The sequence below is a fragment of the Lontra canadensis genome, unplaced genomic scaffold, assembly GCF_010015895.1.
Source record: "Lontra canadensis isolate GAN:19392208 unplaced genomic scaffold, GSC_riverotter_1.0 scaffold67, whole genome shotgun sequence".
NCBI classification, from domain to species: domain Eukaryota; kingdom Metazoa; phylum Chordata; class Mammalia; order Carnivora; family Mustelidae; genus Lontra; species Lontra canadensis.
Genome location: NW_022631061.1, coordinates 8,119,708 through 8,147,288, shown reverse-complemented (window position 1 = coordinate 8,147,288; position 27,581 = coordinate 8,119,708). Strand labels below are relative to the sequence as shown.

Genomic DNA, 27,581 nt, shown 5'->3' with positions numbered 1-27,581 from the left:
TCTATAAAATGAGTGTTGTGTTGGAGGCTATAGCATGATTGGAGTCGTGGATCAAACCAGGCCCTGACTTGTGTCTCCTTCAAAGTCCGGACACCTTGACAAGGGGTTAAGGACAGGAAAATTGAGTAACACTGAGAAAGGGTCTGTGCTATGTGTCATGCACTCGCCTATGTGACTTCCCACACGCTCTCCCTACAGAAGGGAACAATGTGGTCAGGGTCATGAATTCTTAGTTGGTCCTTGTTGTTCCTGTACCTGCCATAACCCACTCCCTGGTTGATTGTCTTGCTAACGGCATTAGCCGAGACTACCTGGCATCACGAGGTTTGTTTGTAGTTAATGTAAACTTGTTATAGAAACTTGCGGTCATCTGACTAGGTACTGATGTATTACTCCTTCTGTTGTGGTCTGCCTTATAAATGCTTTTAAGATGTGGAATAAAATCGGTACTGTTGGACATCCTCCTCAGTGCTCCTCCTGCCCCCATCTCTTTGTCTCTTAATTTCTTTTCACCATCCTCTTACCCTTACGTTTCCTGGTCGATTTGTCGCGCTGGCCGCGACAGTGTTGCATCCCTGGATTAGGATTAAATTTAAACCACCCCTCAGAGGTACCTGACTGCATTTAGTCTCAGTTCACTGTCTTTACTCTGCAGGGTCCTCGAGGAAAGCTAGAATAGAGAGGGCCTATTTATATCCTGCACCAGTGAGTCTAAGCTTGGAGTTCCTTCCTTTGCCAGTTCGTGGAGAGCTGTGTGAAGAGTAAAGCGATAGGAAGGAAAAAGTCTCAGGCGGGCCACTCACGAAACATGAAAAATCTCTGAATTCCTCAAAGTACTTAATCCTAATAGCATGTCAGATTTATGAAACCAACGTAGGAGAATTCTTGAAATAGAGATGACATTTAGAATGCTCCCCACTAAAATTCCAGGCGAGCATATGGGCCATCCTAATTAGTAAATGAGTCTAACACATGGTCACAAGGCAAGTTGTTTGTTTATTGTTTAAAAAATGTTAGATGATATTACAAGCTACTAACATCTAAGAGGACCTAACTACATTTACATTTTTAAAAATATGGCATCTATCTTGTAGCAACACTAGTTGACCCAACCTGCAGAAACCTATAAAAGTTAAGACGAATTTGGTTGATCTGGAGGTGCAGTTCTGAAAGTGCTTCCGAAGGAAACTTATTGCAGAGGGAGAATCGCAGGTGGTTCCATCAGAGACACGTGCATGTACCTGAAATGAGACCCAAAGGACTTCAGTTTTGTAAAATCTCAGGCCACAGAACTTTCCAGGAGTTTCAGCAGAAAGGGAGAAAGCTTTCTGACTGTATGTACTCCAGGCTGACAAATTCTAAATCTAGACCTCTCTACACTGGTTTTCCTGATTTAACATGCAGGCCTAGCGCAAGATTTCTGATTTGTTCTATTTTCGGTTCTGACATGACTATAACCTATTAAAGCTTTAAATTAGTAAGCCTAGAGAAGAAAATTTCAGAAACTTACTTTGAAGCCTTATACTTCTCCCTAATTGCTTGCTGAGGTCGATGAGGTATATCAAGGCACGCTTTGTGTAGCTCACTCAGGCAAGGCACAATTTCATTTAATGAATAGCCTGTAAATGCAGCAAGGGTTTCTGGCTAATCAAGACAAAAGAAAAAAACTGTGTCATATAACTTTATATCAGAAAGCTGAAGATTAAAACTGTGAAATTAAAAAAAACTGTGAAATAAAGGAAATTTAATTACTTAGGAAGTATCCACAGTCATCTCAAAAAAAACTGTAATCCTCTGTCAGTGACTTTAGAAGTGAAATATTTGGAAGAAGAGCCAGAGTTCTTCATTTGCTCATATTGTGTTTTTTTTTAAGATTTTATTTATTTATTTATTTATTTATCAGAGAGAGAACGAGCACCCACAAGCAGGCAGAACAGCAGGCAGAGGCAGAGAAAGAAGCAGGCTCCCCGCTGAGCAAGAAGCCTGACGTGGGACTCGATCCCAGGACCCCAGGATCATGAACCGAGCCGAAGGCAGCGGCCCAATCAATTGAGCCACCCAGGCATCCCTCATATTGTGTATTTATAATGCTCAGTTTGGGGCCAGGTTACTTGTACTGATTCTCTCATGAGCAGGATTTCTACTGGTCCCTAAAAAGCCTCTATTTTACACCTTATATATGAAAGATTCTTAGTGAATGCAGAATAGTAAGTAAGTATTCTAGAAAATGAAAGTAGAAACCCCACTTCTTTTACACAAAAGTGAGCCTTCAGAACAAAATCGAGGGGCCCATTTCCAGTCTTGCGTCTTCTTGGACCAAGAGGCCGCACTAACTGCCCTGTTTCCCCGAAAACTTGATGCAACCTTCTGACCATCCTATTGGATCCAGGTTGTTTAACACACAGAGGACAAAAGTCAACAACGTTTGGTTGAAGTGCTCAATGCTTGCACCGCAAAGGCATCCTCGTGTGAGGTGGGCATTGAGGTTTCCAGGCTTGCTTCTTCTGAATAAGCATGCCACACCATCTCCTTGACTTCCTGCAATCTCTACTCAAGGCCATTGAGTCAAAGCCATAAATGCTGACCTACAAGACTCCATGGCATGTTGCCATCTGTTGGCAAGACAACCAGTTCCTTATCAAACTAACTTTCCCTCTTAAGAGGCCAGTCCATTCTGAGCCCTGAGAGTTACTGAACAGAATCCTAGATAGGCCTTAAATTTCATCTAGAAAGTAGTTAGAATCTTACCCAGAAGTGCCTGTTCACAGTATAGTTTGCCAGGCAATAAGCTGCTGCTGCTATCAATGAAGGAAGATATTTCAAGAATGGGTCAGCTTCAAGTAGACTCAGTTCTGCTACATACTAAGCACAAGAGAGAAAATCCCAGGGGAATTAGAAATTTGACTAAGGTTACAGGTCAACCTAAAAACATCAAGGGAAAAAACTGTCTTATCTTTGTTCATCCTGTATCCAGTGATGAGCAGACAGAAACAGATGCTCAAAATTATTCACTGGGTTAAAAGTTGCTATGCCTGTCCATAACCAGAATAACATTTATGCTGTAGTAAATGTCAATATACAAGGATTTGGTCCACCTGCACAGTATTAGGTTACTTTTCTTGTCTTATATTAGTAGTACTGATGTATGCTAGTCACGTAAAGTAGCATTGTTCTGGCCACTGGAGTGGGACTAGAGTCTTTGGCCAATGGCAAAACTATGACCGTGTTGAAGCTATTAATTATAATGCCAGCAAATGCATGTGGTTCAGAGACTAGAGTAGTACCTGTGAGATTAGAAGAAACACACTGGGAAATGTCTACATACATTCTTTTTACTCTTTGAGTAGCATAAACATACCAGATATACTAGATCACACTGGCTGGTCACCAAGTGTTCTGAACCAGTACTTCAGTGCCTTCCACTAAAGTCCTGTAACCCCAGATAACCAAATAAGGCTTTACTACTTAATATGTTAGGAGAAGACTGGTGCCAAATCAAACTGCATTTATTTTGTTCCCATTCTGTAAACTAAGAAGAGGAGTTGCCTGCACGTGGTCTATACAAATATACAAATAGAAGGGAACAATTTCCAAACTCAAATTTCTTTTAAGAGTTGGGTGATCAGACAACCTATGTCTGTCAAACAGGATCAATAGTATTGTCTTGTAACCAGAAATCAAGATCCTAGAGTTAGCTCTCTTCCGTTGCTAAAAAGATCTTCTGAACCGAAGACAAAGCATTGAAAAGGAAGGAAGAACTGAAGGATGATCAGGAAAGGTTACTTTATATCTCCCTGGCTCCCAAGTTCCCAGAAGTCACGTGCTTACCTTGGCCAGATTCTCCGTTCTGACGCACACTCCTTGTCTCCTTAAGTACTGAAGGAGAAACTGGTTGGTGGTTGGCACTGTGAGATCAAAAGCCAGGACTTTGAGGAGCAAGTGTTCCATTCTTAAGAGTTGGCGTTTGGTATAAGTATCATCAGTTATGTAGACAAATTCGTCTACTTCAGGTGGATATATTTCTTCATATTTCCTACGAAGGATAAAGAGTTTTTGAAAGTAAAGCTTGGAACCTATAGGGTTCCTTCCTGTGTTATCACGACCAGCCTTTTGCATGGCCCTTGCAGACTTGTTTACTTCATATGCACATATCCACTTAAATGTCATTAAATGGTACTAGACTTGAAAATATTAGGGATTTCATACCTAGTGATGCCAGAACAAGAACATGAGTATTACAAGGCTATGTTGTACTTACTGCTACCAGGAGTAAGAGAAACAATTTCCAACTGAGAATTTTAGGTTTTGACCTCTGATATGCTGAAAGATTCTGAATGACAGACACACAGATAAACTCATCTTATTTCTAGGAGCCCCACTCATCTTGTGGAAAACAATGTTATATTAAACACTATCACAGAACAACAACTCCTTAGATCTTAGATCTTTAGAAAGATCATGTTCAAAAGAAATAGATAATAAAAATAAAAAGATGTTCAGAAATCTCTACTGAATAAGCAAATGATGCTATGGATCCAAGAGTAAGATAATGATATAATTTGATTGTTATCAACTTTTTTGCTCTTGCTTTTGTTTCTGTTCTCTGTAGTTGGCAAGTTTCTAGGCACTAATGACTAGAATGTCTGAGACTAGAAGAATCAAAGAAACTGCCATCCACCAACAGGTCACTAAATTTAAGGCAGTTCAGGCCTAAGCCAGCTCTTTTTTGTACACAATGATAGTTTGTTCACTGTAACCAAATAAATTGTGTTCTTACCGGTCATTTGCTAGATCACAAAGTTGGCTTTTGTATAACCAAAATATTTTATATAACTAAAATATTTTTGTATTAGAATGTAGTCAAAAAACCACACTGCAACATGGTTAAATTGGGTCTTGAATTTGAGCTAATGGCTGCCTCAGTCATGATACTGAACTTGTTGCTATAAATCTTAAACATCTGAATTGAAGAGTGAACATGTGTTAAGATTCAGTTTCTCAATAAATGCTGCAAAAATGATGATATTGTATCAAGGGAGGCATGAATAAGCTTTAATTACCGAGCACTGCTCGATAATGGGAGCACTGCTCCCATTTATTTCTTCAATAAATGGGAAAGAAAATCAAGTGTTTTGACAGGTTGCAGTTTGACATTATTTAAGCTGAAAGAACACTTACGAAGCCAGAAGAATGGCTGCTGTTCCTACAAGCTGCAATTTCCCTCTCAGAACAGACATGCATGAAAGAAACCTGTCCAGGAAGTTGACAGCCAGGTAGAGAGTCTCTGCTCGAAGCTTATACTCTTCACCAACCTCAACGAGCCAGTCCACCAAAATTGTTCGCATGCTTTCTGTGATGTCTGGTTGCTTCCTCATGTAGTGTGCTTTGGGCCTGTGTCTTATCTGTTTGGGAAAAGAGTTCTGATACTTAAATACTTGCTATGTCAGAAAGATCACTCCACGGTACAGTTGCTATTTAAAAAAGGATCTTGTGAGCAAAGGTTAGGAAGAAACTGATCAAGAGCCAAGTACATCTTTACTATGTGGAAGAAAGTATGAAATTCTGGTTCTGTAATACAATTAGGTAACAAATAACAAATAACTTAAAGCGGGGGGGATAGCAATATGGGTTATTCCTAAGAGTGAAATACTTAATGTATAAAGCCTTGAGTCATGGAGAAATAGTGCAAGTAATTGCTACTTGCCTCACAACTATTATTATTATTATTATTATTTAAAATATTTTATTTATTTATTTGACAAAGAGAGAGATAGCAAGAGAGAGACAGAGCACATAAGCAGGGGGAGTGGCAGAGGGAGAAGCAGGCTTCCCGCCAAGCAGGGAGCCTGACGCAGGGCTCGATCCCAGAACCCTGGGATCATGACCTGAGCCAGAGGCAGCTGCTTAACAACTGCGCCACCCAGGCACGCCAGTTTTTTTTTAAGATTTATTTATTTATTTGGGAGAGAGAATCCCCAGCAGACTCCCCACTGAGTAAGGATTGAGCAATATTGAGCGGGGCTTGATCCCAGGACCCTGAGATTCTAAAGTAAGGTGAAATCAAGAGTTGGATGCCCAACCAACTGAGCCACCCAGGCGCCCCATAACTATTACCTTTCATAGATAGTCCTATGTTTAGATGTCATACGAATGCTATTCACTAGTGGTTTTGGCCAAGAGTTTATAACTTTCTTATTATTAAGTGTTTTGAATGCTGGAAATTGAAATAGAATTTGGGAAAACTCACTTCAGCTTCTCTAAGATACTGATGAATTTCTTCAGCATATTCAGTAACGTTTATCACATCTGTACCAAAATCTGATGCATCTTCAGACTGGGAATGGAGAGATGAGTCTACCACCATTGGAGAAACTGCAGGGGTTCAACATGACCAGGTAAGACATCCAATTTAAAAATTCATTCCATCCGCTAGCCCTCCATAGGCAGTTGTGAAAGTTAAGTCTTTACTTCATGGGTTTCTCCTGCTAGTTACATGCTACTGAAAACAGCAGGTGATTATGGATATAGGGTCCTGTCGGCCCGAGGTGAGTCAGATTACCTGTGTTAAAATCCAGCAGGAAGTGAAGGTCTGACTTGAGTGCGCTGGTATCTACCTCATACATATTCTCAAATGCCATCCCATCTTTCTCTGTGCCGCTGTCTCTGTCCCCCTGCTCAGGCTCATCCATGTAGATATCAAATACTTGCTTGGCTGGCACCTGGACTGTGCAGTCAGAGAGCACGTTCTTTCCAGCTGAAGGGAAGACATTTTCTGATCCAGAGAAACACCTGATTGTTGTGATCCCCTAGAAGAGGGTTAAGTTTTCTGTTAGAGGCCACCCCAAAGACCATATAGGTGATGTAAGCCTGTGTGACTCAAAGCAGCAGGCTGGGAAGAGGAGAACAGTCTTAAATGGAAACATCTAGATCTGCAACTTAATTTCAGAAAATGAAGCTTCTGAAGTATGACTTCTTCCTTATCTTTGTCTACATATGACATTTGGAAAAGAGCTACCTCTAATTTGTCTTCTTCCTCGCATATTTATCGAAGGGGACTCAAGATTATAGAAAAAAGAGAAACCATAGCTTTCCTCCAAAATGAAATAGGTAAGGGGGAAGGAGATTGTTAATTGGCTTTCATACCTCTAACCTTACAGGATTTTATAAGTACCCAGCAAAGCTCTTGACACACAGTCACTAAGTTCCTGTAGTCTTCTTCCTTAAATAGCTTTTAGTAAGCACCTTTATAAAGTTCCCATTTTATACCCAGATATTTAGAAACATGATCAGTTTAGAAACTCGTACTACTAACTGCTCTTACGATGCCTCAGAATCTCTTGCATGACATAATGTCATTACCCTTGCGGAAACCTACCTCTTAATCACTTCTCCCTTCTATTTATTCCTATAGCATTAGCAGTGGGAACGACTATGTGCACCTCCTCCATGAACAAGCACATTAAGGTGAGTCATTGTGGACAGCCTGAAGGTCAGCTGAACCAGAACAGGTGGGCAAGGTTTATGAATCTGAGTTATATTTATGCAAATGTTAGGTCTGGCTACTGTAGTCATATTTGATTGTTGATAATTAATCTTGTTATTTACTTTTGAAGCTACTTTCAAGTTAGTATGTGATTTCCCTTCTATCTAGCCAGTTAAATATTTGGCTTATGTCTAGTAAGAAAAAAAATTTAAGATTTTATTTATTTATTTGAGAGAAAGTGAGAGTGACAGCGTAAGTGGGGAGGGGATGGAGAATCAGGCTCCCTGATGAGAGGGAGCCCAACTTGGAGCTCAGTCCCAGGACCCTGGGTTCATGACCTGGGCCAAAGACTGACTGAGCCATCCAGGCACCCTAAGAAAAAATTCTTTAAAATTCTTTAAAAATTCTTTTAATACTAAAAAAAAAAAAACAACCCAAAAACAAAAACCAAAACCCAAACCAAAAACAAACCAGGGAATATATAAAGGACCAAAATCACAAGTTACTAGAACCATGATTCCAAGTCACTACCAAGCTTGACTTTTGCTCCAATAACATATCTACCAGGGTTGAAATATACATGCATTCCTGAGCATCTATTATGTACCATACATTGTTCTAGGTGCTCAGAATTTAGACAGGAATTAAACATTCAAGAAGGGCTGCCTTCATGGAGTTCACATTCTAGCATGGGGCACGGGGGAAGACAAATAAGACATGTTACATCAGATGATGTGTTCAGTGCTTTAAAGGAGAATAATACAGGGAAAAGAGAGTCCTTGACATTTTAAACAGTATGGCCAGGGAGGGTCCTAATGAAGAGGATAGATGTGAGCAAAGATACAAAATGAGGTAAGGGAGTAAGTCACACAGATAGGGGGTAAGAGCATTCTGAGAAGAGGGAACAGCATGGGTAAATGTCCTGACATTCAAGTGTGTCTTAAAGACCAAGCAAGGAGCAGAGAGGACAGAATGAGAAAGAAAGGGGTATAGGTCACAAAGTCAGAAAAAAGAGAGAAGCCAGATCGGGTAGGCCTTACCATAGACTATTTAAGACTGTCTACTGCTCAGAGGTGGGAAGCCACTGGAGCAGCCATGGAGGAGGAGTGGTATGATCTGATTTATGTCTTAATAAGATTGCCCCGGCTGTGTATATGTTTAGAGAGCAAGTAAGGTGACCAGTTATGAAACCTGCAAATTCTTGATGAGACACAATAGGGATCTGAACCAGTGTAGTAGTAATAAAGTCTGAGAAGTAAAGAGATTCTAGACATTTTAAAAAGTAGAGCCAATAGTATTTTCTCAGCAAATTAGATGTGGGGTGGGAGAAAAAGAGTCAAAGACAACAAAGGTTTCTGGGCTGAATAATAGGATGAATATTCCATTTACTGAGATGAGGAAGACTTTGGGAACAGCTGTTTGGGTCTAGGGTTAGTGTTCGGTTTTGCACAAATTTGAGATACCTATTGTATGATCCAAGGGGAGATGTTAAGTAGGCTGCCGAATATGGGCACCTGTAATATAGCTAAGAGGTCCAGACCAGAGATTAAAGTATGAGTCATCAACAGATAGATGGCATTTAATGCTAAGAGGCTTGAGAGGTTGCTAAGGGAGTGAGTGCAGATTCAGATCAAATACCAAGCCCTAGAGCACTCTTTTAGATATTGAGGAGGAATGGCCAATGAGGTAGGTGGAAAACCAGGAGAAAGTAGTGTTCTCTAGGCTGACTGAAGAAATTGTTTCAAGGAATAAGGAATAATCAACTGTGTCAAATGCTGCTAAATCAGTCAAGTGAGGAAAGAAGAATTAGAGACAGAGAGTATTCATTCAACAAATACTTTCATGCTACCTTGGCCAGACACTGTTCTAAGCACTGAGAATACAGCAGTGAACTTGATATCCCAGACTTCGTCCTGATAGAGCTTATAGTTGAGCAGGATAGATATACTCTCAAATTATTGCTATAAAATGGACAGTTACTGCAAAGAGCTTTGTAGTTAAAAGGGTTTTAAGATGGAAAAAAAATACAATAAATTTGCATGCTAGGGAGTTTGACTTAGTAGACAAGACTGAGGAGAGAAAGGAGAGTTGCCGGAAACGACATCCTTGAAGAGGCAAGAAGGCATAAGATATCCTGTGCATGTGGGGGGGTTCACCTTGCATATGAGCAGAGACATGTTAAGTCCTGTAGCAGGACAGGGGTGGCAGAGTATATGACACATGGAAACGTGGAAATTCTCTTCTCATTGCTTCTATATTTTTAGGAAAATAGGCTAACAGAGTCATGAGCTGAGAGAAAGGATGGAGGTAGAGGTTTGGGAGGATTAAAAAGAAATCTAGAAAACAGATTTCCAAGGAGGTTGTAGAGGAATAGAGCAGGGAAATGTAGAAGTAGTACGAGGCAACATAAAAGGCTAACTAATCATTATAAATTTAAAGAGAGCCTGGACAGCATGGGCAGAACTGATGATTTGTAAGAAACAGGTTCTAGTTTTTCAGTTTAAAAAAGTAAATATTGCAAAGCATATTGCTTGTTAAAACTACTTTAATTTTTTTCCCAAAGCTTTGAACAGATCATTTTGGGTATTTCTCCCCAACTAATCAGATGCCACCAAGAGGCATGGATGGTCAGTGAATGAAGGGCTTCTAATCTGACCTCTACCATGCTTTTTTTTTTTTTTAACATTTCCTAAACCTCTGAAATTTTCTCACCTGCTAAATTGGAAGAATTCCTGGCCTACGTACTTCACTATACTATTGCCAGCATCATTCCACTACAATGGGAATTATAAGCTTAAGGCATAGTTACAAGAGGCTTGTCTAATAACAGACTCAGGGAAGCTTTTTTCTATCCCAAAATTCATTCTTAAGAATCCAGACCCCTCGTTTGCATTCTTAAGTGTCTGATTTTGTTTCCAATCTGTTAAGGGAGGTACCTATGATATGTTAAGGATAAGCAACTAATATTTAATGTCCCATGATCAATTTGCCCAGCTGCTTTTGTTCAGTCCTGGGGAGATGTCTAGTTTCAAAGCACACTTTTGGAAGTAATTTAGCTTAGCTTTTTCCAGTCTGAATTCTAACATCATCTCCAATGAACATAGCAAAGATTATTCAAGATTGCCTCAGGCACAGTCTAGATCAGTCTGAACACCACTCTGATCTAGAGGAACCCCAGTTCCAAAGTTTATTTTGGTATATTAATTCTTCCTCTTTGCCCAGCACTTAAATAGCTTTATATATACTTAATTCAAACAGTTCCTAGACCTCCTTGCTATTGGAATAAATAATATAATATAATATAATATAATATAATATATAATATAATATATATATAATATAAAAAATTATTCACTATTTCTAGTGGGAAAACGGACCAAAGTGATCTTTAACAAAACCAGTGTCCCTATAGTCCAGATTCCAAGGCTGAAATACTTGAGGATATTTGTGGGTAAAACTCCAAGAGAAACCCTTCCACCATGCCATCTTCCACCATGGCATGATAGCCCTCAACGACCAGCTTCCACAGCAGTTCTCAGTCATTACCTGGCCACAGGGCCTCCTGTACTGTCCATTCTCAGTTAGCACCCCTAGGACTGTTCTTTGTGGGGGATCCTGGCCGAGCTGGGCTCTGGTTATCATCTGACAGGCATCAGGACCTCGAGGCACTGGAGCTAGGGCTACTCCGCTCTTGGAGCTGCTGCGATGCATACCCTCAGTCTCCACACAATGCAACTAATCAGGGAAGGAGAAACAGACAAGCCAATGGTTAGTCAACCTCTTCCACCACGGGCTCCAAGCATGCAGTGAATGTCTAGGAGAGAGAGCAGAACACATATGACCGCTGCAATTATTAAGGCTGCAAGGAAGGGCATGAGCCTCGGTGCAAGCGATCCAAGCCCCTTTGAATCAAAACAGTGATTTGAATCTCTCCGGGCTTTCTTCCAAGACCTGGTTGAGGCTAGAGGGAGAGATTAATCCTGACAAAGCTCCAAGCAAGGATACTAAACCCCACGTTAACTGGGGAGTCTAAAACTGCAAGCCCGAGTCTTTTCTGACTGCGATGCTTATCTCATCCCTCCTACTCCCACCGCTCTCCCCACCTCCCTGCAAACCAAAGATCCAGGATACTGCGGGAAAGTAAGTCCCCTTCCCAAATGACAAGCGAGGTTCTCCTCCGCGGCCCTCCTTCCACCAGATACAAAGCCCGAAAACCTGCTTGGAACCCACAGCGGGCCTCGCTCTTCTCAGCCTTATATCTTTATATAAGTCTCGAACAATTAGCAAGTGCACACGGGGATTGGGAATGAGGGGCCGCCGGAGGGGGCGGGGCGGGGGCGGGGCGGGGCGGGAGGGGACAGAGGTGTTAATAGATTCCAGCGGGGGCGCCGGGCTCCTAGCCGCGGTGGCCACGGCGCTCAGCGCTAATTACTTTCAACCCCCCCACCCCCCCCGCGTCTGTTGAATCAGCCAATCAGCGGCGCTCCCGGGCCTCGCGGGGGCCGCTTCCATGCCAACTGCAGCGGGCGTGCGCGCCCCGGGGCCACATCGCCATGACGACCTCCTCACCTGACTCGCTCCGGGCTGACGCGCCGCGATCCCTGGGGGTTCAGGGCCGGGCGGGACCAACGGGCGGCGGCCCCCGGATCCCCACAGATCCCCGGGCGTGCCGGGGCAGGCGGTCGCCCTCAGCACACGAGCCGCTTCAGGCCGGCGCCCCCGGCCTGGGAGGGAAGAAGGCGGCCCACCCCGCGGTGGCCGGGGTTTTGGAAGGGACTGTTTCCGTAAACCCGTTTCCCCAACAGCCGCTAACTCCTCCCGCTAACGTCTTTTCCCCGGCCCGCTCCTGAGAACCTTGGCTCGGGAGAGCTACGCGGGGCCCTCGGGGCTGCGCAGGCCGTGGCGCCTTGACCGCGCCCGCCGAAGGGCGCGGCTCGCTCCGGGTCCCCGGCTCACACACCTACACTTCCTCCCAGAGAGAGGCCGAGTTGCAGCGAGCGGGTTGGCCCAAGGTTTGAGCTGGGGCCTCCTAATCCATGGTGGCGGCTTGCCTTCGGTCATTTTGGATCCTTGTGCACCAGAGGCCACACCTGGCTGGCCCGGTTCTAGTGCATGTGGCCCGGACGGGCGGGAGAGTTTAGGGGCTTTAGGGCCGCACGTGGTGCTCGCAGTTCCCACAAGAGGTATTCCCAGACGGGTTCCAGCAGCCACGGAGTGAATCGGGTCTAGGAACAGCGAGATAGTGGCCCAGGAAGAGGAAGGAACACAGGCCGCTGCACTGGGGCCTGGGACGTTGGGGGAACTCGGAAGTGGGGGTTGGACAGGTGGCCTGGCCACGTGGGAAGGAAACTCTGGAACTGGAGGCCCAAGGCGAAGTACGGAGAAAGCAGGGGGCAGTACCTAAGGGGCAAGGTGGGAATAAGGGGAAGGGGCCCTCAACCAGGAAGGGAGGAGAGGGTCAATGAAACCAGGGAGCTCTGGCACCCTACAGAAGTAACTGGCAAAACAGGTAAAGTCTTTATTATTTTACAAATGTGTGTGTACACACAAACACATTGCATATATAGTGTTACTCCTTTCGTTTTGTTTTTTAATTTTTTTGAACACGCATCCTTAAATTTCTAAAGTAGACACCCCCTCCCACAAAGGCCATTTATTTTATTTTATTTTATTTTATTTTTTAATTTCTTTTCAGTGTACCAGAATTCATTATTTAGGTACCACACCCAGTGTTCCATGCAATACATGCCTTCCTAATACCCACCACCAGGCTCACCCAACCTCCCACCCTGACCCTTTCAAAACCCTCAGATTGTTTTTCAGAGTCCATAGTCTCTCATGGTTTGTCTCCCCCTCCAATTTCCCCCAACTCTCTTCTCCTCTCCATCTTCCCATGTCCTCTGTGTTATTTCCTATGTTCCACAAGTAAGTGAAACCATATGATAATTGACTCTCTCTGCTTGACTTATTTCACTCAGCATAATCTCCTCCAGTCCCATCCATGTTGCTACAAAAGTTGGGTATTCATCCTTTCTGATTGAGGCATAATACTTCTTAGTGTATATGGACCACATCTTCCTTATCCATTCATCTGTTGAAGGGCATTTTGGCTCTTTCCATAGTTTGGTGACTGTGGCCATTGCTGCTATGAACATTGGGATACAGATGGCCCTTCTTTTCACTACATCTGTATCTTTGGGGTAAATACCTAGTAGTGCAATTGCAGGGTCATAGGGAAGCTCTATTTTTAATTTCTTAAGGAATCTCCACACTGTTCTCCAAAATGGCTGCACCAACTTGCATTCCCACCAACAGTGTAAGAGGGTTCCCCTTCCTCCACATCCTCTCCAACACACGTTGTTTCCTGTCTTGCTAATTTTGGCCATTCTAACTGGTGTAGGGTGGTATCTCAATGTGGTTTTGACCCAAAGGCCATTTAAATGGTCACTGTAAGAAACAGTTATTGCCTTCTTCCTTATTTTTAATGGAAATGATTGTTAGTCTTACAAAAAAAGAAAGAAAGAAAAAAAGAAAGAAAGAAAGAAAGAAAGAAAGAAAGATCTTTTGAGTGTTCTTCATTAGCGAGCTGGGTATGCATTATATTAATGGGAAAATTGAAGTATTCTACAGAAAGTTCAGATGAAACCGTTTGATCCAGTCCACTGTTGAGGAAGTTGGGAAGCATCTTGGAAATCAGTGCAGAGTGCAGGAGGAGCACAGAAACTGATCTTGCTTATTATGAAACTAATTTTTACCACGTTTATCACTGACTTTCCTTCATTGGGAGGCAAGGATCCCCTTGCACCCTGGAATTCTGTACCTTTGAAAATGAAGGCAACACAGGATCCCTAGTAATATTTTGATTACAGCCACAGATGAGTGACATGCAGGCAGGAACCAACTGCTCCACTTTGCAAGGTGCCTCTACCTGGTAGAGGAAAAAGGCCTTTCTGCCCTCTCCTAGTGCTGGTTTTTAGAAGTCTTCCCGAGAGCCCTCCCCAAACTGGTGACACTGTTGTGATTTCTGGGGACGCTGAAGGCCTCAAGCGGTGAACTATGTAAGACAGCTAGTCTTGCCTAGAGCCTTGGTGGTTTGGCGGGTTCAAGAATTCTTTGCACTCAGGGGACCCAACCTTCCGTGCGTCTTTTTTTTTTTTTTTTTTAATTTGGACATGTAGTTTATTGCCACGAGTCTGTATGTCACAGACACCAGTACTTGTTTAGGAAGCTAATGAGCTCTCTTATTATCCGATTTCCTCACAAAAAATGACGGAAGACTTCACTCTGCCTTTCTTCCAAAACAAAGGAGCCGGTACAGTGTTTGTTCTTGTAGCCTGTGGTTTCGATCCTTTTTTCTGAGATTGAAGCTTGAGCCAGGGGAAAGCGGGGGAAGGGTAGCGGTGCTGGGCTCCTTGCCCTGCAGCACAGGCAGCGTCCTTTAAGTTGGGTGTTCTCAACCTTGACCTAGTCAGGTGCCGAAGACCAGGCTACTAAGTTGTCTAGTGTTTCTCAGCTGTCTTGAGCGTGAAAACTGCCTTTAAAAAAGAAAACTTTTTTAACAAGGTGAGATCCTTGGATTATTTCATAGTCCTTTTCCCTTATATATATGAAATATTATTATCATTACATCTTACCTTCCTCTCCGCTTTGTTAAACTTGGCAAAGGGAAGTGAGAGCGGCTTATGCTTTTATTGTGCTGCCTGAGAATTAAGTATTAGTTGTAGTCCTCTGGTCAGATCTTAAATTAGGGAATAATTCAGATGAACTGATATTTATATATATTTTTATATGTATGCATATAAATCCAAGTATTTGTATAACTTGTACAATATTATGGCTTTCTTGACTTAAATTTTCACCAAGTATTTGAACAAGTAATTGTTATAGGATTTTTTCTCCCTTGGTGCCCCTGGTTCTTGGTCAAGCAGCTTCGAAGAATGAAGAGGTAGACCACAGAGTGGTGGGTAGCAAAGCAAGGTTTATTGAGCGATAGCTAAGTGATAGCACAAAGCTCCAGAGGAGGGAGGGGACCTGAGAGAGTTGCCACTGGAGTTTCTAAGTTTAAGGGGCTTTATGGACTTGTTACTAGGCAGCTTTAATCTGATTAACTCTCTCTGTGCCTGTCATCCAATCAGGTTTTGTCACCTGCCTATCAAGGGAAAGAGTGGAGGACTCCTTCCAGGGTGGTGTAAAATTCTGTTAAGGGTGATTTCCTCTTGGAGGGGACGGTGCGTCCTTGTCCCTGCCTAACTGCCTTTCAACTACGCTTCATTACAGTGATTTATGTTTAATAAAAAACAAACCCAACTGATAAATAGGTGCACAATTTTCATTACGAATTTAAACAAAAAACAGCCTTATAATTTAGAAAAACAGGAGTGGAAAGAATAGAACAGACTTTCTCACAAACTTTGCAGTTTTAGTGAGATACACAGTTTCACTTTACTGTTGTTTTTATAGCAAAATCAGGATTAGAACTCAAAGTCAATTTTAAATGTCTGCATGTTCATATCTTGAGAAGTGAATATACATTTAATTATAAATATATCTTTAATATCTAAAATATTGAGGGAAACATATATACTGATATAACACTTTCTTAGCTTAAAAATTATGTGGTCAGCACTTCTGCCTGATACTCAGTACTCAGCTAGTTTTGACACTGGGATCAATTTCCATAATAAGGATGGCAGCTGAATTCTTTGCTAGGATTTTTTAAAACCCAGTGGTCCTGTTAAAATAAATTCCTCTCCCCTCCAAATTACAATTCAAAGACAATCTTTTCTGTTTGCCAGCAATTACCTGGCATTTCAGAAGCTGTTATTACTTCTATTACATTTGCTCATGGTAGCTAGTAATTAACCTCCTGTTCAAACATTTCAGTTTTCATTAATTTCTCTGAAATCAAGTTGATTTTCAGCATAGGGCTAAAAAAGAGATGAAAAATAGAAGAGCTCTCCCCTTTTTTTAAGAACAGAAGCCCATTTAAGGACATATTTCGTCTTTTCATGGGCATACAACTGCCATTCTATACATTTAATTTCAGAAAATAACCATATAGTGTGGTGAGGGACAGATGTTGGGGCTGGTGGGCAGTTTGTGACATAGTTCCAGGAAAAATGACCAAAGGATCAAGTAAGTCCAGTTGAGAAGCATCCCAAAATGTATAACGTTGGGAAGCCTATTTCCTCACATGGTGCAAAGTGGAACCTTCATTCGTTCACTCATTTTACAAATATTTTTTGAGTACCTACTTTATACCAGGCAGTAGCTGGGTATGGAACAACAATTAAAAATGATTCCTGCCCTCAAGGAGCTTTTTGTTCCGGGTGATGAGACGGTAAACAGATAGTTATGGTGCAGCATAGTGTTTATTTCACCATGGGGAACATAGATATATAAACAGCGAGCAGTTGGAGCTTAGAGAAAAGGAATAATACATGCTGTGGAGATTTGGAAACAGTATCTAGATCTGACAATAAAGATGATTAGTGTAAAAAAAAAATTGGCAGGGCAGATGGTATAGTCTACATATATCCTAGAAAGGGGGAGCCCAAAGAACAAGAATTTTCAGCTGTGTTTATCCAGTACCTTCCAAGATAGAGCAATAAACTGTGATGTCCAAAAATATCCCTCAAGTATGTCTCTGCTGGCTCTGGGACAGACTCCACAGCAACTATCTCATGAAGTCAACCTCCCAGGAACTTGGGTAAAAGGAAGAAGATTCTAGTGAATTTAGTTACCAAGACATTGTCCCTAATAATATGCTCCACTAGAGAAGCAAAATTAAAATCGGACACCTGCGAGTGCAGGGTGCAGAGTTAAGTTTTCAAGGAGTGTCCTCTCCAAGACCCTGTGCCAAGAGAAAAACAAGTCTCAGTGGGATGATAAAGCCATTCTAGTTTAAATCATTTAAAACGTTTTGAGTTTCCAGATCTTCAGTGAAAAATCAATCTATTGTAGAGGAAGTCAAGAATCTGGATTTTACACAGTCAGAGGTCTAAAATTCATTTCATAACTCATGTTAATATGAGGTCATTGCATCCTTAAAGTTACCTATCATTTACTGGTTATATCCTTTTATTATTATTTTTTTAAGATTATATTTATTTGTCAGAGAAGGGGAGAAACTGTGAGCACAAGCAGGGGGAGCAGCAGGCAGAGAGAGAAGCAGGCTCCCCACTGAGCAAGGAGCCCAGTGCAGGACTGGATCCTAGGACCCTGGGATCATGACCTGAGTCAAAGGCATAGGCTTAACTGACTGAACCACCTGATCATCCCTGGTTATATCCTTTTAATTAATAGTCCTGTTTATGCCAGTTTTTCTGTGCAAATCAATTATTGTAGCATCCGTTCTGTGAGAGTGGATTCTATAAAATAGGTTTCCTGTGTTTCATATTTATCTCTAACTCACTCTCTAATTTTAAAATGTTATAGAATTTCTATAACCACACAGCTGCCTGTGTCTTTTATTGTCTAGATAAATACTGTGAGTGCAGGCTTAGATACATCAGCCATTTGTTAATATTGTCTGCCTATTGATATTTTTTGTTAAATCCTACTGCCAGTAAATCACAGAATATTTGTAAAATTTGTTTTGCATTACCTCAGTCTGCTCATCTACAATAGTATCAATCGTGGGACAGTGGTCACAGCAAATGACATTAGTTTCTATTCTAAACTTTGATTGTTAGGAGAACAAAGTTTTCCATGCTAAAGACAAAAAAAAAAAATCCAAACCTTGTTGCAGAACTGTTAAACCATTTTGATTACTATCAGAACTATCTAGCCTAAAGAATTTATATAGTCCTCACTTGTGAAAATTCTATTTGGATAGAAGAAATCTCAGACACATAGAACTTTTCCTATAGCAACAATGAGTCATAAAGTTGTCTGCATGAGTATGTGTTCTTTTTTGGGCATTTGATATCTTTTCTGACAAACTAAGACAGTTTGGTGGTTTATTCATATTACCAAAATTGTTTATTGTCATTAATAAACCATTTTTCTAGTCAGTCAGTCAAAACCACTGTAACCCTCTGAAATGCATTGTGTTTTGTATATGAAGAGCACAACATATTTTAAGTGTGATTGACATAAGGGTTACATAAATGAGTAAGAACAAATCTTAAAGTTCAGGGTTATAGAGAAAGAAACATACATAAGTGATTTGCCACAAGGTAGAGTAAGGCTGTTGTCTAAGAAGTCCAGAGAAAGTTCTGGCTAACATCCAGGTATGTTTTCAGTTAATTAAGGGAATCAGGAAAGGTTGCTTGAAGATGGCCTTTTTGTGCTTAGCCTTGAAATTTGAATATTTGGATAGGCCCCATTTGAGGAGCCTATTTTAGGAAGGGGGAAAGTGCTGTGTAAGTAAAGGTATGAGGAAATTGCAAAATATATTCTGGGGAATGATGATAGTTCTCTGTCCTCTGAGGTTATAATACACAATATAGGTTGGTGATAGTAGGCAGTCCAGAACATTGAGACAACATTTTATAAGGTCCTGAATTCCAGAGTAAGGAGTTCGCTGTGGGACTTTTGAACAGAGAAATGATGGTGTTAGAACTATGTTTATAGGAAAACAATCTGAGACCAATAAATTGCCCAAAATTTGGCTAGGAGATGCTTTGGGAAACAACTGCTGGAGGAAATGAGGACCTGAGTCAGGATCATGCTGTAGGCACAGAAAAGAGAAAGGCTCATGACCCTGGAGTCTACATGACTTAGCAACTGATTGTACATTGGGCTTGAAGGAGAAGTTGTGGGCAAACGATTTTGCAATTTCTAGGTCAGGTTGATGGAGGAATAGTAGGGTGGACAAAAAAAAGTTGCAATGCCAGATTAACTGGATTCAGAGGAAAAAGAAAGTGAAGAATGAATTTAATTTTGGACATCATAAGGTTAGAAGCCTTTTCTAATAGCTACCCAGGATCACCACCATTTCCCTCCACCTCCATCCCTATGTATATATATGTGTTACAGCAATATTGAATATTGCGCTTCTTTTCAGGGATTGATAATGGGATTGGAGGTAGAGGTAGATTGTAACACAGTTTTTAAGTGTTGATCCAGTATTCCTACCACAAAATAATTATTAGCATTTAGATGCTAATTCCAGGAAAAACCACAAAGAATTGAAGATCAACAGCTTCCTATCTCCTCTCAGGATCCCACTCTTCTATTCAAGAGGTCTTCTTCCAGGACCATAAGCCCATTGAGCTCAGGGACTGAATCTTCTTCATCTTTGTAACATCATTTCCTGGCACAGTATCCAGGACATAGTAGCATAGTAGGCACTTAATGTGTTGATTGAATGACTGAATCATGAGGAGTACTTTATACTTGTTGCATATAAATGAGCCAATAATGACCCCTGTGTATTGGCCCTATGTTGTTTACTTTACAGCAGGCCAGGACCATTAGCTCAAAAGCCTACTTAGCACTGAACTCAAATTCTGGCACATGCAATTGTTTTAAATATGCCCATGTTTTCTAGTTATTTGGAGCCTGCCTGCTTTGCATCTCCCACAAAACTGCACTAAACATCTGTTAGCCGTAGATAAACAAACCCTGGGATTATAAAAGCCCCCAAGTCACTGCTGCCCTTCTGTCTAACCCAGAGACTCCCCATTATGCTGCAGAGTGACATCACCTAGACATAAAACCTCCCCTCTCTGATTCCTCTCTCCTCCCAAGTTCTCTTGCTTTTGTCCTCTTTTGGGTGGTGGTCCCATGCCACTGTCTCTGAAGGGTTTGCCATCCACACCGCTGCACCCATTCCCCAAGCAAACCGCTCAAAGCACCACCCAAATGAAGCTCATTGTGTGCTCCTGCCACCTTGTGGTCATATCTTTTCCCGGATCCGCTCCCAAATCCGTGAACCCACAATACTGTAAATGTACAAGAGGGGAAACACTAACTTCTTTAAATTGCTTTCTCAAGACTATATGGATTTTTTTCCCTTCCTTTTAGTAACTTGAGATGTTGGCACTCATTAAAAAAAGCTGTTTGACCTGGCAAGCTAAGAGGATACTTGGAGGTCACTTCACTAATCCCTGCCCTGTATAGGTGAGGACACTTGGGTTGGGACTTCTCTCTCTTTCAAAATTCAACTTCTGAAAGTGCAATTACATAAAATAACACCCAAGAATTCTAAATCCAGGGCTTCTACTAAGAAAACGATCATAAATAGCTTCAAAAATAGCAATAATCTGAATAACTATTATGCAGCCATATAAAATAATGTAGATTTTTAAATAACATACAGAAATGTTCATAATACATTTTAAGACATAAAGTAAAAAAAACAGTAAGTTTAGTATGTTGCATTTTTATTTAAAATTTTTATGTGCTTAGAAAGTCACCAACAATAAATACCAAATATTAAGTAGTTATCTGTGCATCATAGGATTAGCTGATTATAGTTTAATTTGCTTGGCTTCTCTATAGTTTCCAAGTTTCCTATCATAAACAATGTTAATTACTCAGTAAGAAAAAAAGTCGTTATTAAAGATGTCAATTATCATGGCAAGCTACAGGCTTAGACCAGCAGTACTGCCCAATAAAACTTTACAGTGATAGAAAGGTCTTTTATCTACACTGTCCAATATGATGAGCGGCCAGTTGTAGTTACTGAGCATTTGATATGCCAGTGCAATTGAAGAACTGAATTTCTAATTTAATTTATGTAGTCACATACAGCTGGCAGTTACTCTATTGACCAAGACAGGATAAAATATTTGGTGGTTGGGATCAGTCACAGCTCATTCATAAGCGTCGTGGACTGTCTCATTCTACAGTGTATGCAAATGTGAATGTTTTTCTTGACTAGCTTCCTCCTAAGTTATTCTTATAAGTTATTCTCATAAAGTTATATTCTTTTATAAGTTATTCTTGTACTTCATAATTTGGGATAAAGTGCACCAACAAATAATGAGATGAAACCTTGTATTCAGTGTAGGTTCTTTGAGAAACATTGAGTTTGTGCAGTTCATGAAGAAGACCCATTTATACATGAACAAGGAGGGACACCTGGGTGGCTCAGTTGTTAAGCATCTGCCTTCGGCTCAGGTCATGATCCCAGGGTGTTGGGATCAAGCCCCATATCGGGCTTCCTGCTGAGCAGAGAGCCCTCTTCCACTCTCTCTTCCACTCCCCCTGCTTGTGCTCCCTCTCTCGCTGTGTGTGTGTCTCTGTCAAATAAATAAATAAAATCTCTTAAAAAAATAAACAAATAAACGAACAAGGAGACTTTATCCAGAAATTACATGTTTCTTGTTAAAATGAAATGCTCGTCCTTTTCCCTGGTCAGGCAATTGTCTAGAGAGAACCAGAACAACAGAAAGATCAAGCTGGATTCTGTTAATCTGGTGAACTAATCAAACTTTCACCATTTGATTTTATAGCTATAACTATTGACTTAGACTTGCCGAATGCTGGTGTAACAGTTAATGTGAACTGAAGCGTAAGCTTCATTTTTGTTACTCAAATTGTATGTTGAATTTTGTAACCAAATTTGTCCTCTCCTTCCATAATTTAAGAATTCACCTTTCTGACTGATACCAGTGTTTGTGAAATCTTCATCTCTCCACCAGTACCTCATCAGCACCCAGGATCTGTCCTTATCTGGGATCTATTGTTTTGTTTTTTCTTGAGTGAGGAGACACTTTTTCTATAGGAACACACTTTTGCTTTCCAGAAAATAAGTAGTTAACTTATGTAGCATTGTGCTCACAATTCTCTTTGATGTTACTGGAAACAACTTTTATCCTGAGTTTCCTTGTTTGAGTGGTTGATTTTTTAATAGATTCCATAGTGGTTCCGCTCATCTATTAATTTACCTGATAAAGCAAGGACACTGTAGTGATTAAAAATTCTAGAGATGTGCTGAGAATATATTAGGAACATTATTATGATAAGTTTTTTGGGTAGAAATTTTCTGGGAGAAATCTTCATAATTACAATGAACATAAAAGATATACAGCTATAATTATGAGTTTCTTTGAATTTCAAATCCAAGAGAATTCATTTAGAACAGATTACAAATTTTTACTGAAGATGGCAGAAACAGTTGCTAAAAAGAAGAGAAATGGAGAGTTTGTAATTGGGCTGGAGAGAGGGAAAGGAAGCTGATATGCTAGAGGGATCAGTCTAACAGCATGTTGCTGTGCCAATTCAGAAACTCATTTACCCGGTTAATGAGAACAAGTTCAAATAAACAGTGATGAAGTCATGTATACTTTATAAATGGGATTTGGAAATAAGAGAGTACTCTGAGCAATACCTGAGGTGGTGAAAATAATAGATACTTTGTTTGTTTCTGTTTGCTTGCTTTGAATCCACCACAGTCAATATTTTATCCCTCTGGAATTGAACCATTTTTAAGTTGTATTTGTTTTGTAAAAAGTTAGTTCTTGATCCTTTTACTCAAAGAATACAGGGGAGAAAAAAAAAGAAATTTGTTTTGTTGGTAAATCAAGAGGAATAGCCAATATGGAAACGTCTCAAATCCTGATTAAGGTTTCTGTTGATTTCAAGCAAAGATCAAAGCAATATCAAGGGAGAAACACCTCATGACAATTGAATCTCCTAGGGAGAAATAAAGAAGGGAGGCCATGTTCCCCACATACATTGGGATGCAGTGCTCTGTCTTACTGCTAAAGTTAATAAACTTCAATCTGGGGGCGCCTGGGTGGCTCAGTGGGTTAAAGCCTCTGCCTTTAGCTCGGGTCATGATCCCAGGGTCCTGGGATCGAATCCTGAGTCGGGCTCTCTGCTCGGCGGGGAGCCTGCTTCCTCCTCCTCTCTCTCTCTGCTTGCCTCTCTGCCTACTTGTGATCTCTGTCAATGAATAAATAAAATCTTAAAAATAAATAAATAAATAAATAACGTCAATCTGTTAAGGGTTAACCAACCATCTGTCTGTTCAACAATAGCAATGCTTTTTATGTGATGAGTAAACTGGAAATTCTAACACATAGAAATGACTTAATAATCTGTAGCAAAATATTCTAAGAATGTCTCAGTGTAGAACTGATTCAAACATATCTGTTTAAATTTTGATTCAAGTCATTAATCAAAAAGACTTAGATGAATCTTTTTTTTTTCTCTAAGTTATATGTCACCTCTTTCTTAATTTTCTACTTTGAAGCTGGCACTTTTGGGGAGAGAATCTGAGTTATATAGAAGCAAAATTAAACACCACTTGTTTTTGTTTTTGTTTTTGTTTTGTTCTGAACATTGTTAAGTTCCTTTGGGGACAAAATGTATACTGCACATTATCTTTGGGAAACTCCTATAATTTAATAATTGAAGTCTATCATATTCTACATATATATTAAATAGGAACTATTTTGCTCATACTAAGTACTGTTTCTCAGAACTAAAATAGGCATAACCCCCCCCAAATTCTGATTTCCATGGTGCTTCTAAAAAACTCTTAAATCTAGCCTCTACTACTATCTTTGATTTGTTTAATTCATATGTAGAACTTTTTAAAAATTTGGATGAGGGGCACCTGGGTGGATCAGTCAGGCGTTGGACTCTTTATTGTGGCTCAGGTCACTATACCAGGGTCTTGGGATTGAGCCCCAAGTTGAGTCCTGGTCAGGCTCCATGCTCAGCATGGAGTCTGCTTGAGATTCTCTCTCTCTCTCTCTCCCTCTCCTGGACTCTCTGGCCAGAATTAGCCATGGATATTTAGAGACCTGATAGAGGAGCCAATGCCAGTGCTGTAACCAGAATTTTAGTGCAACGGTGTCCTCTTTGAGAACAGGAATCTTGAAGGTTCTTCACCTTTGGGGCTCCTCACCTCTCATCATCTTTCCTCCTCTGGCAGCTGCAGCCTGTAGCTCTCTGCTGCCCGATGCCCGGTCTTCCTATAGTGCTTAGAATGTTTTTGGTAAAACTTAAAATGTGTTTGCAACATCACAAAATATGTATTTTTTAACTTTATAAGAATGTTACTTCTGAAACCAGATCCTTTTTTCCTCATCAATCTGAAATTATGCATTTTTAAAAATTCATTCAACGTTCTTGAACTGTTACATTATGCCAGAAGCTATCACAGGATAACACAGTGAGATAGAAAAGGCAAAGCTCTTGCTGTCCAGGATTTTACTTCCCATTGAGGGAAACAAAAACAGATACATATATAATGAGAACAAGTGAAAAGTGCTAGGAAGAAGATTTAAAGCAGGGTAAGAAGTGAAAGAGAGGAGAACCTACCCTTTATAAGGCGGTCTGGGAAGACCTCTGATGAGGTGACATTTGAGCGGAAATTCAAATAGAGAACAGACCCTGTGGCTATCTGGAAACAGCTTGAGGCAGAGGAACCAGCAAGTACAAAGACCCTGAGAGGGAACTTTTTTGGCATGTTAGTTGGCTAGGACCACCATAACAAAATACCACAGGCTGGGTGGCTTAAACAACAAAAATTCATTTTCTCAGAGTCTGGAGGCTGGAAGTCTGAGATCAAGGTGCTGGCAGGTTTGATTTCTTCTGAGGCCTCTGTCTTTGTCTTGCAGCCGGCCATATTCTCCCTGTGTCCTCACGTGGCCTTTTCTCTGTGCATGCACTCCTGCTGTCTCTCTCTCTTTTCTTACAAGGGCTGTCCAGTTGGGTTAGGGCTTCAACATACGGATTTTAGGGGGACATAATTCAGTTCATACAGAACGTTTGAGAAAGAATGATTTCAGAAAAAACATGTATCAATATTGCCATCCAAAAAAAGGACATTTGATTTATTACAACTCATATTCATGTGTTTATTCAGGAATTTTTTTATTAAGCATTCACTCTGTGTGAGATACTATGTTTAGGACGGGGAGATATAGCCTTTTTTTTTTTTTTAATTTATTTGACTGAGGCAGCAAGAAAGGGAACACAAGCAGGGTGAGGGCGGTGAGAGAGGGAGAAGAAGGCTTCCCACTGAGCAGGGAGCCCAGTGCGGGGCTTGATCCCACGACCCTGGAATCATGAGCTGAGCCAAAGACAGACGCTTAATGACTGAGCCATGCAGGCACCCCTGGGAGATACAGTCTTGAACATGAAGAATTTGCTGGGAAGTAGGAGATGGGGTAACAATACACTGAGCACGATAAGACACATCAGATAAATGCGACTTACAAGAAGAGACTGTGACAGTTTTTAATCTGATGCCCTTAAACTTGCCTTTATCTTGTTTTCTTTCTTACATCGCTCTTTTTGACTGAATTATTCTTTAGTTACACCCATTAAAGAATGGGAACAGTTTTATTTTTCCTGATAAGGAACAACTTCCAAAAGAAAGACATTTTACTTTGTTCCCAAGAGCCTTTAACAGAAATTTTATCTCCTTGATACTTACTTTATTATCAGCAATCTCTTTGGAGCAAGATGTGTACTATTCTATAATGCATTTTGGTTATCCACTGTTGCATAACCATCCACCCCAGAACTTAGTGACTTAAAACAACAGGATGTATTTTGCTCTCAAATCTACAACTTGGGCAGGGCTCCACTTGGTGTTGGCTGGAACAGCTCAAAGGCTGGACTCCTCTGATGGCTCGTTCACTCACATACCTGGCATGCGGTGCTGGCTATTGGTTGGGACCTTAGCTGGGCTTTTGGCCAGAAGAGAATAAATGCATCACCTCTTGGTGTGGCTTGAGCTTCCTCATCATGTGATGACTAGTTCAAAGAAAGGTGAGAGATAGAGACAGAACCAGGCAGAGGCCATGTTACTTTTCTAGCCTAACTTCAGAAGTCCCATGGCATCACTTTCACAGCATTTTATGTGTGAAAAGTGTGTCACTTAGGTTGGCCCATATTCAGAAGCAGGGAAATTAGATTTTATCTTTCTATGGGAAAAGCGTCAGAGAATGTATGACCATGTTTTAAAACGACCACCCCATGTACTGTTAAATAGCATAGAGAATTTCTGTGACTTCACGGACTGAAAAGACCTCCCCTAAGGAGTGATAAGGAATATCAAAGCCAAGACTAGTACAGAAGGTGAATAAATATTATCTGAATCAGAACATAAGGCAAGTTATTTGTGAAGCATGTTTTGTTTTGTGGTTTGCAAAATTAGCCCTCAGAGAAAAGGGAGTTATTGAACATTCAAAGTCCTTTTAAAAATTCTCATATGATGGGGTGGTATTCTTTCAATTACTCTATAAATTACAAAAAGCTATTTATAAAGATGCATTAACCTGGAAAGGTCCCAATCCATGTTATACTGGGAATGTGATCTTTCATGGTCTTTCATGGAACCAGTAAATGGGGAGCCAAAGGCTTGCTCATTAATTCAGTCAGGACCTTCCTATTGTAAATGTTGGCATGCCGATGTAAACAAGGTGATCAAAATCACGTTTTGGGGGGGTTGCTTTTATTTTATTTTATTTATTTATTAGAACTGGGTGAGGGACAGAGGGAGAAGCAAACACCCCTCTGAGCAGGGAGCCCTATTGAGGGCGTATTCCCAGGACTCCAGGATCATGACCTGAGCTAAAGGCAGATGCTTAACCAGCTGAGCCACCCAGGTGCCCCCAAAATCATGTGTTTTTTTTAAGCAATTTAATAAGTTGTTTATCTTGTGGAAATAACAAACATATGTCCTACAAGATAATGAAAAACAACTGTCTTACTGCTTCACAGTTGGCTCTTTTTTCCATGGATGAAATTCCCAATTATAGCATCAGATGCCAATTTAGTTTTTATCTCAACTTAAACATTGTTTTATTTCAAAGGACGTAATGCTGGGAAACTGTTAAATGGCTCAGAAGGTGACTCTTCTAAAGGTGGAGACCCGTGTCAAAATGTAAGTAAAGAATTTAAGCAAAATTATTTCTGAAATGAGAATATTTCTAAATAAACATATTTTAAAAGATGATTTTAAATATGACTATATAACTGAATTCATTATTACATAGTTGAAGCAAACATTGACTATCTTATTAACATCCATTATGCTTGTATATTCATGTTGACCAAAAAGCTTTTTTATACCTTTTCATTATGAAGACAGAGGATAAGCTCTCATTTAGGGTGGTTTTTCTAATCAACATGTATAATATTTTTTAAATATTAGCACTCATTAATTTATGAATTTATTATT

General features: G+C 40.6%; 1 protein-coding gene across 3 annotated transcripts; it reads right to left on the bottom strand.

Moving 5' to 3' along the window:
* Positions 1-976: 976 nt before the first annotated feature.
* CCNA1 (cyclin A1) lies at positions 977-12,545 on the bottom strand. 3 transcript variants are annotated; one of them, XM_032880071.1, is made up of 9 exons: positions 12,444-12,545; positions 11,030-11,218; positions 6,560-6,806; positions 6,248-6,372; positions 5,179-5,402; positions 3,829-4,033; positions 2,749-2,862; positions 1,511-1,644; positions 977-1,241 (listed from the first exon to the last, which is right to left on the bottom strand). In XM_032880071.1, the coding sequence occupies exons 2-9, from the start codon at positions 11,192-11,194 to the stop codon at positions 1,190-1,192; spliced, it is 1,266 nt and encodes a 421-aa protein (XP_032735962.1). In that variant the 5' UTR covers positions 11,195-11,218; positions 12,444-12,545; the 3' UTR covers positions 977-1,189. The 3 variants fall into 3 exon arrangements, with proteins under 3 accessions (XP_032735962.1, XP_032735963.1, XP_032735965.1); XM_032880072.1 differs by lacking the exon at positions 12,444-12,545 and adding an exon at positions 12,053-12,296; XM_032880074.1 differs by lacking the exon at positions 12,444-12,545 and adding an exon at positions 11,714-11,823.
* Between the last annotated feature and the right edge of the window lie 15,036 nt (positions 12,546-27,581).

Excerpts from the sequence above, each read along its gene's own strand:
- CCNA1 (XM_032880071.1), bottom strand. The coding sequence starts at position 11,194 with ATGCATCGCAGCAGCTCCAAGAGCGGAGTAGCCCTAGCTCCAGTGCCT. Across the intron at positions 6,807-11,029 it reads ACAGGAGGCCCTGTGGCCAG|GGGATCACAACAATCAGGTG; the intron begins GTAATGACTGAG and ends ACCCTCTTCTAG. Across the intron at positions 4,034-5,178 it reads GCAGCCATTCTTCTGGCTTC|GAAATATGAAGAAATATATC; the intron begins GTAAGTGTTCTT and ends TATCCTTCGTAG.